The 12,750-nt window shown below is 36.0% G+C and overlaps 1 protein-coding gene across 1 annotated transcript in view; it reads right to left on the minus strand.

Moving 5' to 3' along the window:
* Nucleotides 1-465: 465 nt before the first annotated feature.
* Nucleotides 466-12,750, minus strand: part of SLCO5A1 (solute carrier organic anion transporter family member 5A1) — a 282,587-nt gene continuing 270,302 nt past the window's right edge. The window contains 1 exon segment of the mRNA XM_053715106.1: nt 466-8,570. Coding sequence (XP_053571081.1) covers nt 8,113-8,570 — 458 coding nt within the window. The 3' untranslated portion in view covers nt 466-8,112.

Here is a 12,750-nt window from a genome sequence, read left to right on the forward strand (position 1 = left end):
AGAGCTGTTACCTGTGCCGCTTATGCACAAACATGCACTTCCTGTTTCTTTTATTATTTCAAAATAAATGGCTTCAATTTTCATTTTAAAATATTTAAACGTTTTAAATAGTGCTCTTTAATGTCTAAATTTAAACTGGGTTCACTTACCATATATGATAATTACTTTATCTTGGGCGTGATTGGCATTTTGCCTTACTGTATGCTTTAAAAATTATAATTTCCCATAAATAATAAAAAAAATGTTGAACTTCCATTTCAAAATATAATCCTGAATCAAAAACATACAAAAAGACTGCAACCTACAGCAAAATATCATATATAATTGCATAATATACATTTATATATGTTGCAGGTTCCACCTAAAACAAGAAGAAAAAACAAACAAACTGTTTTGCGGATACTGATATGTTCCTTTTACATTTATAAAAATGGGACATATTTTTTCAAAATAAACACAAAACCATTTAGATTGATTGTTTCTTTTATTGTCACGTATCGAAAGGGTTGTAAACAAACATTTTCATAAAGACTGAGTTGAACAAAATAGTTTTTTGACCTTAAGTTTCTTCAAGGTCACTGTAGAAATAAATATAGATTAAAAACAACCATACAAGGCATAATGAGTTCTGCATTCAATTCTGCATCATTCTATTGTACTACGAAAGTAACAACACACTACCACTACTATTTAATTGTCAACAACCATGGTCTTTTGTACTGAGTTTCCAATGGCTTGAAAGGATATCAAATATTTATTGGGCCTTACAGAGGAACTCAGCGGATTAGGCCATATATTGCATTTACACACATTCAACCATAAAGGCATAAGGTACGCATACCACAACATATACTGAGGTTTACTTGAAGGTGGCAAAGCGTGTACAATAAGAAAATAGCATGTTTACAGTCCATAACCCTATAATCATCAACAGGTTAAAGTTTATTTATTTATATATATATATATATATATATATATATATATATATATATATAATTTATCATGTTAATGCTACACACTTCTTATTTTATAACATCAAAACAGCAGTCCATTGTGTGTGTGTATAGTTAAAATTGTGTATATTTATATTTGCTTTTGATATTGGTAAAATCTTTGTAAAAATGCCATTTTAATCCATTAACAAAATTATGGTTCCTGTTACAACATAAATCCACTGAACATACTTTTGGTTTATACATTAAACGTCAGTTCATGTTAAATTCTCTAATTAAATATCCACATAACTTAAAAAAAAAAAAAAAACATATTATGTCTTAGTGCTGAGCTGTACATTTTTTTTTCAATTTTTTTTTTTAAATAGTTCATTGATACAGTACTTGTTTCATATTTCTAACACGTTAATAAATGTGGTCTGTATGTTATACAGTTATTGAAAATGAACATTCACTTATACTTGCAGAATACTGGAAGATGTGAAATACTATTACAGAACATAACGGATATTAATTTCCTCATATATGTCTAAACAAACGTTTAGTATGATATATATTTAAAATGGTAAATGGGCACACAAGACATTTCCATGCAAAATTATTCTAAGGATGCAGGAAAAAAAGGGATTAGTCTAGATATATTCTGATCAAACATGATTATGGTGCAACATAATAACCTTTGAGTTCTGATTGACCATAGTAATCTTGAACAATTACATAAAAATCCTATAAAAATACAGTATAAGTTAAAAAAAAGTAGAACTTTGAATTGTAAAGTTCCATTCAATATTAGTATTTATACAGCAGTATGTCTCCTGAATGTTGAATTATTGTCTGTGATATTTAGCAAATAAAAAAAAAAGTTTTGCATCCTTTTAACTATATATTTACAAAATCCCAGAAAGTTAAAAACCCATTAAAGGGACATAATACTCATATGCTAAATCACTTGAAACTGATGCAGTATAACTGTAAAAAGCTGACAGGAAAATATCACCTGAGCATCTCTATGTAAAAAAGGAAGATATTTTACCTCACAATCTCCTCAGCTCAGCAGAGTAAGTTCTGTGTAAAAAGTTATACTTCACTTGCTCCCAGCTGAAGGTAAAACATTTTTTAAAAAAATGAAGAAATGAACAGCAGCCAATCAGCATCAACAGTGCTGAGGTCATGAACTCTTTTACTGTGATCTCATGAGATTTAACTTAACTCTCATGAGATTTCATTGTAAACTTCCCTAATCTGAATAGGGAAATAATATGAGAGTGCACGAGGCTCATCCTTTCAGCTGTCCCAGGACAGACATACTAATATGCTGCTTAGAAATCCTTTACAATGGGATGTGGCTACAGAGGAACTTTTGAGGTAAAATATCTTTCTTTTTTACATAGAGATATTCAGGTTTCTAGTCAGCTTTTTACAGCTATGCTGCATCACTTTCAAGTGTTTAAATATTTGGGTATTACGGCCCTTTAAAGGGACATAAAAGTGGTATTGACAATTAGTACATTTAATTTATGACCAGAAGTGATTTTATAATACACTTGCTTTTGTAAAAACACAACCCGTTGCAAGTACTGCAGTAGGCCACGTGTATGCTTATCAGCTGACTTGCATGCTCTGAATGTAATTAAGCTTACCACTGTATTGGCAGCAAGTTATGTGCCCATTATACAAGTGTAAAACACTTCTATTGGGGTGCTAAATCATTAATACCCCAATTCTCAAAAACATACATTTGTAACCAGTCCCTTTTTTCATGTCTTTTTGATCTACCAAAGATAATGGTGGTATATGTGATTTATATAAAAGCATGAATAAGCATGAGGAACACACACACACAGGCCTTGTTTGCATTGAGGTGGTAAATTGTGGAAACTGGTGATAAAAACATTTGTCTCCATTAAAGTCTATGGAGATTTTTTATGTTACCACGAGTTTCCACACTTTACCACCTGAATGGAAACTAGGCCACAATTGGTAGTGCACAGCCCTCACAGGAAATGTGCATATGCCGCTGAAAAACAGTAATAACCTTTATAAGAAGCATTTTTTCTAATAGAAGTATATTGAAAAAAATGCTTATATTTCAAATTAAAATGCATCCACGCACATTTCAAATTTGACCTTTCTATCCCTTTAAAGTCTAGGGAGCTGTTTATAGATAAATCATTTGAAACACTTTCCTAAAGGATTGTGATCGACCCCAGTGTTTGAAAAAACATTGCTGTGCATGTTAAATATGTTTTGTTTTTTTGTCCCTTTAAGTTATTGATAACACAGCAGCTTTTACAAAAGTCTTTAAATGGAAAATGAAGGACTGAACTCATCATGCAGCTGTATCATCTCATATTTCAAGTGATAAATTGCAGTTCCAAAAATATCAAAAGGGTTCCAAAAACAAGAATTTAATTTGCCTCATGGTCCAGTCCACAGAAAGAATGCTCCATGTGTAAAACAAGGGCAAGGTCTGATTGGAGTAATTAGGGATAACCAGCATATATATTGATTATATGATTGCACATTCATCTATGGAACACTGCATAGTTCTCATCAACCTACTATTTCTAAATAGAAAGTAATGCCAATACCACAGCTCAAAGAATATAAGACTATATCTTAACACTGAGCAACTTATTGATGCCACCTAATCACTGCTATGAAGTTACCATGTTCATGTGCAAAGCAGTAAGACTATATTGAAGCTTAACAAGGCCTCTTCTCCGTAATACTACTACTCTTTGTGTAGGCCCTTAACATGTCAATGCTATTTTGTAAATAAAGTTGCAGTTTGGTAACTGAAATTCACATGCATGATTATAGGCTGTAGCTAAAGCAATCTGGCATCTCTGCCGCCTCATCCAATCAGAGATGCAAACAGTCATGCAAAATTAAAGCCACAATTTACATTACACAATAATGGTTAATATGATAAAGGCATACTGCCATTTTGCATAATTACTAGCGTGAGTGCTCGCAGATTGTATGGTGCTGTGTGTGTATATGTGATATATTTTATGTGTGTGTAATAGAAGAGAGACAGCACAGGGTTAACTTGTTGTAAAAAAAATGAACTACATGATTCCACTTGTTAACAGGAAATAATAAGCTCTTTGTTACTTACTTTTAGCTAAATGAAAAAGGACTAAAACATTTACAAACTAACCACATCTCACCTAGGGCCCGATTCTCTAAAACCCTCTGCTCAGGTGAGATCCTCTGAAAAAGATCAGAGTGCTCCATTTGATTCTCTAAAAGCAAATTTTCACTTGATAGCTGTGTATGCAAAGGATAAACACGTACAATTAATTATAGTGTTCAATATAGTAAATGCAAAGTAAAAACCCTAATCAAAGTAAGCATTAAAAATCATATTAGTAATATGCCATAAAAATCATATTAGTTATATGCCATAAAAATCATATTAGTTATATGCCATAAAAATCATATTAGTAATATGCCATAAAAATCATATTAAAACCCCTTGAACTCCCTCCCAGTTTAAAGTAACATGTTAAGGGTCCATGAGTGGCCCCGGCTTACTACGTAGGGATAACAATCTATTTACTGTTTTGTCATGGATACCAGACGGCTATGGCTACCCCCCACCCCCCTACAACCTCACCCCTGGTGTTTCTCAGTGGTTTTGGGCTCCTCAGAGCAACCAACATCTCTGGAAGCTGTTTGGTTTTTTTTTGGCTTGTTTTTGTGTTCAGAGAAGAGTTGGATAATGACCAGGAAAACCCTCCTTGGCTGGACGGGGTCCTGCAACTCCAGGTCGGCCGCCTCACAACGGACACCCACCTAACCCCTCTCAGGCTAGCCAGGCTCCTGGACCTCCCGGTCGGCCACAGGACAGCAGAACACCCGCTAACTTTTGGGGATTAGTAGCCCCTAGGGAGGACAAGAGGTGGGAGAATTATCAGAGGGGAGCTCCTTTGGGAACTGGGGGTTTTGGACACCCCTAACCCCATAACTTTAACGGACTGCAACTCCGGTCCCCAGTAACGAATCATGCTGATTTTTGGACTGTGGCACCTGGGGATCAAGAGCTTTAAAATGACACCACGAAACCGCCACCCCTAGGAATTGAGATTATGTGGGACTGTGGCTCCTATGGAGGCGCCGGTCAGTCTGGAGGGGCGGGAATGGTGGGAAAATTGTGGGATTGTCCTTTGTGTTATCAAGATGAGCTGTGTGTATAAAAGGAGTTTATGTTTTACAATAAAGTCAGTTTTTGTTTAACCTGAATGCTAGTCTGTCTAGTTATTTGGGTTGGCTCCAGCTAAAATCACTTTCCTGGCCTACATAGCAGCCTGTTCCAGGCAGAGAAAGGATCATCAGGCAGAGCTACCCAGTCTGGGTAGCTGGAGTCTGCCACAGCTCTACAACAACAATTTTTTGGGATTGTTATATTTTACAATACTTTTGCGACTTCGTCACATCTGTATATTTTGAGACATGAAAAGTTTGTAACCGTAAAATATTTAATGATGCATGTATTCAAACGTCAATAAAAAATATGTTATAAAAAAATCATGTTAAAACTATTCAGAAAAATACAAATTTAAATTACGCAGCTGAATTCTTCCTTTAAAAAAACAGGAAAAAATTGTATTTAATATACACAGTAAAATACTATTTAAAGGGACAGTCTAGTCAAAATTAAACTTTTACAATTTAAAGTGTACTTTATTTTTCTATTGTAAAATAAGTTTTCAACTCCTGGCAAGTGAGCCGAACAAGGGCATTCCTTGGGTATGAAGTTTTCTTACAGGTTTTGTTGTATTCTCAGAAGCATCTTACTCCATGCTATTTTATGTCTCAAATGCAAGTTAAAGTACCTTGAAAACATCACAATTTGATTTGTATTTGCTTCAAAAACGTTATTAGTGCCAGGTGTTCCCTGTAACCTTCACTCTTCACTGAGAGATTCTGCACTCCTGAAAGTTTTGTTGCTTTCTATAGGCGGAAGCTTGCCACTCATTAGGCTCCGCCCCCTATTTTAGAGTATAGAGTGAGGTCTGCCCATGCAGGAGTCAGCATGATATTTTACTCCAAGCTAGAGAATTCTAGAGAATCAGGGACCCTACTGAAACTGCAACTGTATTGTGAAAAAATCAAAACGGTGGTGGTGATAAAATCTGTAAATTGCTCTAAATCGGTGAAAAACTATATATGTGTGTGTTTGTGAGTGTTTCCCATATATTAGTGCTTGCAAACTTAACAGTACACTTTTAAGTATATTTATGCTGTGGTCAGCACAACAAAATGTAATATGTGTACACATATATGCATATATTATAGACTAATCAACATCAGCGATAAATGTATGTGAAATTTATATATTGTATCTGAGCACCAAGTACAAAATGCTACTGTTAATATTCCTAAATATTTATTATTTGTGATACTTTAACTTTCAAGACATCAATGCACTTGTTTATTTTTCAGCCTTTAGTTAAGTTATAAAATTGCTGCATGTATCTGTAAAATGCTTTACATAAAATCTTTTATATGTATTTTTCTAAACCTTACCTGATGTACAGCTTTGCTATGGCTTTAACAGTACATTAAGATAATTATATGGTCTACATTATAGCATAATATTATATACTATGTTTTTTTAACATGCTTCAAATGCAGAATTCTACAGCTTAGTTGCATAGTTTAGGCTAAATCAGTTGTGCTTAGTAGCATATCTCACAGTAAAGTTAATATAATATGTTCACTTCCAACAGATATAATTGGTGTAGTTTACCCCAAATAAATACCAAGCATTCCGATTCAGTGTAAATACCAGTCCCAAAGAGGTACAAATAATCCAGGACAGGTGGGTAAATTAGTGGCTGACCCGTTCTAATTGGCCCATCTGTGGCTGAAAATACTTTCTCAAACCCAGTCAAGAACAACTAAAAGGCCAGCTTTTAAGGATGTCTGTGCGCAAGCAAAATGGTTTAATAAGTGATTCAGTCAATCAGATCATCAATTGTATATCCTTAAAATCCGTCCTATTAGAAAACCCTGATGTATGGAGTTGAAAACACGGGTGGACGAATGTTTCAGCACATTCATTAAAATAAATATTTACCTAAGTTGTTTGGTCAAAATTAATGTTGAACTTTTCCTGAATGTCTGACATTCATTTTCTACAACTGATTGCTATATTTTGCTAAATCGAATGCTAAGCTTGTAAAGAGGTAAAAAACAAAAATACTGAAATTGTCCAGTAGAATGTTCATTTCTATAGACTTTAATTTAATTCTATGGGGTCAATTTATTATAGTACGAGCGGACATGATACGATGTAGCGTATCATGTCCGCTGCACATCGATAAATGCCGACAACATAAGCTGTCCGCATATATCATTGCACCAGCAGTTCTTGTGAACTGCTGGTGCAATACGGCCCCCTGCAGATTCATGGCCAATCGGCTGCTAGCAGGGGTGTCAATCAACCCAGTCGTATTCGATCGAGTTGATTTCTGTCCGCCGCCTCAGAGCAGATGGGCAGGTTATGGAGCAGCGGTCTTTAGACCGCTGCTTCTTAACTTCTGTTTCCGGAAAGCCTGAAGGCTCGCCGGAAACACGGGGCATCAAGCTCCGTACGGAGCTTGATACATTGACCCCAATGAGAATAAACATTTGAATGTTAATTTCATTATTTTTATTTTTTTGAGCAAATTTAACATTAGTTCTATAGTAAAATTGAAGCGGTAGAACATTTCTGCAGAATTGGTATAACATTTGTCTACCACTAAAAGAGAAATCCTTGGTCTCCTAGGATTATGTCTAAAATCTGGAATGTTGGTAGCTCTTAAGGACTGCAATTGCTCACTATAAAGCATAAATACTAGTTCTATGTTTTTTTTATTTCCTGAATGCTTGCTGCACTTAAGACCTCAGCCAGCTATTGCACAGAAGCATAGTACATACATCAGGAGCACATATGGAGATCTTATTAACATTTAAAAACTCCAGATTTGGAGATAAGTAGAATAAATGTTGAGGTAGCCAGCCCTCAATCACCCTGTAGCTACTGATTAAAATGTGATTTCATGTATACTGTTCAGTTCATAAAAAGGCACATATATGCTGCACAATATACCATATTCAACTCAAACAACAAATTTTCTTCCAGTTAAATGGATTCTCTGATTTATGATTCTGCTGGGGTTTCTTCTTGAGAATTTTCAAATGATGAATTTATTGCTTCAAGGAAGGGTCCTGGGTAGGTTTGTGCTATGTGGTTTATTCCTCTGTCAAGGTTCAAATTCTCATTTTGTTCGTCTTTTATTCCAAACGCAGGGCAGGATCTTGTTCGCGCATAATTCTGCTCGGTCCTTGCATGCCCAATCATCTCACTCACTGTGCTTATTGGAGACGCTCGCCACCTTCTTCTCTGCATCTGATCTTCTTTGTGTTTTATAGAATACCATGCCAAAAATATAAAAATAAATCCAACAAATTTCAGGCCAGCTGCCAAACCAAAATAAACAAAACGAAATGAAGTGACATTGTATTCCCAGCAGGAACCTTGCACACCACAATCCTGCTGCCAAAGCATACATGTCGTATCGATGACAGCCCCAAAGTAGATTGGAGTGGGAATGTACGCTGCAAAGCAAAAATATATATATGTTAGAACATTTCCCATTAGGCTATTTTTCACAAAGCTTGAGTATGTATACATTACCTTGAATCTTCTTCAATGCATTTTAAATGCCTTGCTTTAAAAATTATACAAATTATGATATAACTACTCAAAATACACCCACATGATGTTTTCTATATCTTTAAATCTATATCTATCTATCTATCTATCTATCTATCTATCTACCTATCCATCTAAAATAAAATACGTACAATATAATCTACATTCACTGGTCTTTTTGAAATATGTCAATAACTTATTGGTTTGACACAATTCTCCCAAAACCTCACCAATAAAATATTCACTTATTTAAAAAAGACCCATGAGTGCATATTATATTGTTCATGTTTTGGATAAAGTTGTTCCCTTACACCATGGCATTTGCAGACATGGTGAGAGTGTGAATCTCTTGGACCATTATATATGTGTGCTACCCTTCGGCTAGATTTGGAGTTTGGCGTTAGCCGTGAAAACCAGCGTTAGAGGCTCCTAACGCTGGTTTTAGGCTAACTCCGGTATTTGGAGTCACTCAAAAAAGGGTCTAACGCTCACTTTTCAGCCGCGACTTTTCCATACCGCAGATCCCCTTACGTCAATTGCGTATCCTATCTTTTCAATGGGATCTTTCTAACTCCGGTATTTAGAGTCGTGTCTGAAGTGAGCGTTAGAAATCTAACGACAAAACTCCAGCCGCAGAAAAAAGTCAGTAGTTAAGAGCTTTTTGGGCTAACGCCGGTTCATAAAGCTCTTAACTACTGTACTCTAAAGTACACTAACACCCATAAACTACCTATGTACCCCTAAACCGAGGCTCCCCCACATCGCCGCCACTCGATTAAATTTTTTTAACCACTAATCTGCCGACCGCCACCTACGTTATACTTATGTACCCCTAATCTGCTGCCCCTAACGCCGCCGACCCCTGTATTATATTTATTAACCCCTAATCTGCCCCCCACAACGTCGCCGCCAGCTACCTACAATAATTAACCCCTAATCTGCCGACCGCAAAGCGCCGCCACCTACATTATAGCTATGTACCCCTAATCTGCTGCCCCTAACACCGCCGACCCCTATATTATATTTATTAACCCCTAATCTGCCCCCCTCAACGTTGCCTCCACCTGCCTACACTTATTAACCCCTAATCTGCCGAGCGGACCGCACCGCTACTATAATAAAGTTATTAACCCCTAATCCGCCTCACTAACCCTATAATAAATAGTATTAACCCCTAATCTGCCCTCCCTAACATCGCCGACACCTAACTTCAATTATTAACCCCTAATCTGCCGACCGGAGCTCACCGCTATTCTAATAAATGTATTAACCCCTAAAGCTAAGTCTAACCCTAACATTAACACCCCCCTAAGTTAAATATAATTTTAATCTAACAAAATAAATTAACTCTTATTAAATAAATTATTCCTATTTAAAGCTAAATACTTACCTGTAAAATAAATCCTAATATAGCTACAATATAAATTATAATTACATTGTAGCTATTTTAGGATTAATATTTATTTTACAGGCAACTTTGTAATTATTTTAACCAGGTACAATAGCTATTAAATAATTAAGAACTATTTAATAGCTACCTAGTTAAAATAATTACAAAATTACCTGTAAAATAAATCCTAACCTAAGTTACAATTAAACCTAACACTATACTATCATTAAATTAATTAAATAAAATACCTATAATTACCTACAATTAAACCTAACACTACACTATCAATACATTAATTAAATACAATATCTACAAATAACTCCAATGAAATAAACTAACTAAAGTACAAAAAATAAAAAAGAACTAAGTTACAAAAAATAAAAAAATATTTACAAACATAAGAAAAATATTACAACAATTTTAAACTAATTACACCTACTCTAAGCCCCCTAATAAAATAACAAAGACCCCCAAAATAAAAAATGCCCTACCCAATTCTAAATTACTAAAGTTCAAAGCTCTTTTACCTTACCAGCCCTGAACAGGGCCCTTTGCGGGGCATGCCCCAAGAAGTTCAGCTCTTTTGCCTGTAAAAAAAAACATACAATACCCCCCCCCCAACATTACAACCCACCACCCACATACCCCTAATCTAACCCAAACCCCCCTTAAATAAACCTAACACTAAGCCCCTGAAGATCATCCTACCTTGTCTTCACCTCACCAGGTATCACCGATCCGTCCTGGCTCCAAAATCTTCATCCAACCCAAGCGGGGGCTGGCGATCCATCATCCGGTGGCTGAAGAGGTCCAGAAAAGGCTCCAAAGTCTTCATCCTATCCGGGAAGAAGAGGCGATCCGGACTGGCAACCATCTTGATCCAAGCGGCATCTTCTATCTTCATCCGATGACGACCGGCTCCATCCTGAAGACCTCCACCGCGGACCCATCTTCTTCCGGCGACGTCCAACTGAAGAATGACGGTTCCTTTAAGGGACGTCATCCAAGATGGCGTCCCTCGAATTCCGATTGGCTGATAGGATTCTATCAGCCAATCGGAATTAAGGTAGGAATATTCTGATTGGCTGATGGAATCAGCCAATCAGAATCAAGTTCAATCCGATTGGCTGATCCAATCAGCCAATCAGATTGAGCTCGCATTCTATTGGCTGATCGGAACAGGTAAAAGAGCTTTGAACATTTGTAATTTAGAATAGGGTAGGGCATTTTTTATTTTGGGGGTCTTTGTTATTTTATTAGGCGGCTTAGAGTAGGTGTAATTAGTTTAAAATTGTTGTAATATTTTTCTTATGTTTGTAAATATTTTTTTATTTTTTGTAACTTAGTTCTTTTTTATTTTTTGTACTTTAGTTAGTTTATTTCATTGTAGTTATTTGTAGCAATTGTATTTAATTTATTTATTGATAGTGTAGTGTTGGGTTTAATTGTAGGTAATTGTAGGTATTTTATTTAATTAATTTAATGATAGTATAGTGTTAGGTTTAATTCTAACTTAGGTTAGGATTTATTTTACAGGTAATTTTGTAATTATTTTAACTAGGTAACTATTAAATAGTTCTTAACTATTTAATAGCTATTGTACATGGTTAAAATAATTACAAAGTTGCCTGTAAAATAAATATTAATCCTAAAATAGCTACAATGTAATTATAATTTATATTGTAGCTATATTAGGATTTATTTTACAGGTAAGTATTTAGCTTTAAATAGGAATAATTTATTTAATAAGAGATAATTAATTTTGTTAGATGTAAATTATATTTAACTTAGGGGGGTGTTAGTGTTAGGGTTAGACTTAGCTTTAGGGGTTAATACATTTATTAGAATAGCGGTGAGCTCCAGTCGGCAGATTAGGGGTTAATAATTGAAGTTAGGTGTCGGCGATGTTAGGGAGGGCAGATTAGGGGTTAATACTATTTATTATAGGGTTAGTGAGGCGGATTAGGGGTTAATAACTTTATTATAGTAGCGGTGCGGTCCGCTCGGCAGATTAGGGGTTAATAAGTGTAGGCAGGTGGAGGCGACGTTGAGGGGGGCAGATTAGGGGTTAATAAATATAATATAGGGGTCGGCGGTGTTAGGGGCAGCAGATTAGGGGTACATAGCTATAATGTAGGTGGCGGCGCTTTGCGGTCGGCAGATTAGGGGTTAATTATTGTAGGTAGCTGGCGGCGACGTTGTGGGGGGCAGATTAGGGGTTAATAAATATAATACAGGGGTCGGCGGTGTTAGGGGCAGCAGATTAGGGGTACATAAGTATAACGTAGGTGGCGGTCGGCAGATTAGGGGTTAAAAAAATTTAATCGAGTGGCGGCAATGTGGGGGGGCCTCGGTTTAGGGGTACATAGGTAGTTTATGGGTGTTAGTGTACTTTAGAGTACAGTAGTTAAGAGCCTTATGAACCGGCGTTAGCCCAAAAAGCTCTTAACTACTGACTTTTTTCTGCGGCTGGAGTTTTGTCGTTAGATTTCTAACGCTCACTTCAGACACGACTCTAAATACTGGAGTTAGAAAGATCCCATTGAAAAGATAGGATACGCAATTGACGTAAGGGGATCTGCGGTATGGAAAAGTCGCGGCTGAAAAGTGAGCGTTAGACCCTTTTTTGAGTGACTCCAAATACCGGAGTTAGCCTAAAACCAGCGTTAGGAGCCTCTAACGCTGGTTTTCAC

The sequence above is a fragment of the Bombina bombina genome, chromosome 5 (genome assembly GCF_027579735.1).
Source record: "Bombina bombina isolate aBomBom1 chromosome 5, aBomBom1.pri, whole genome shotgun sequence".
NCBI lineage: Eukaryota > Metazoa > Chordata > Amphibia > Anura > Bombinatoridae > Bombina > Bombina bombina.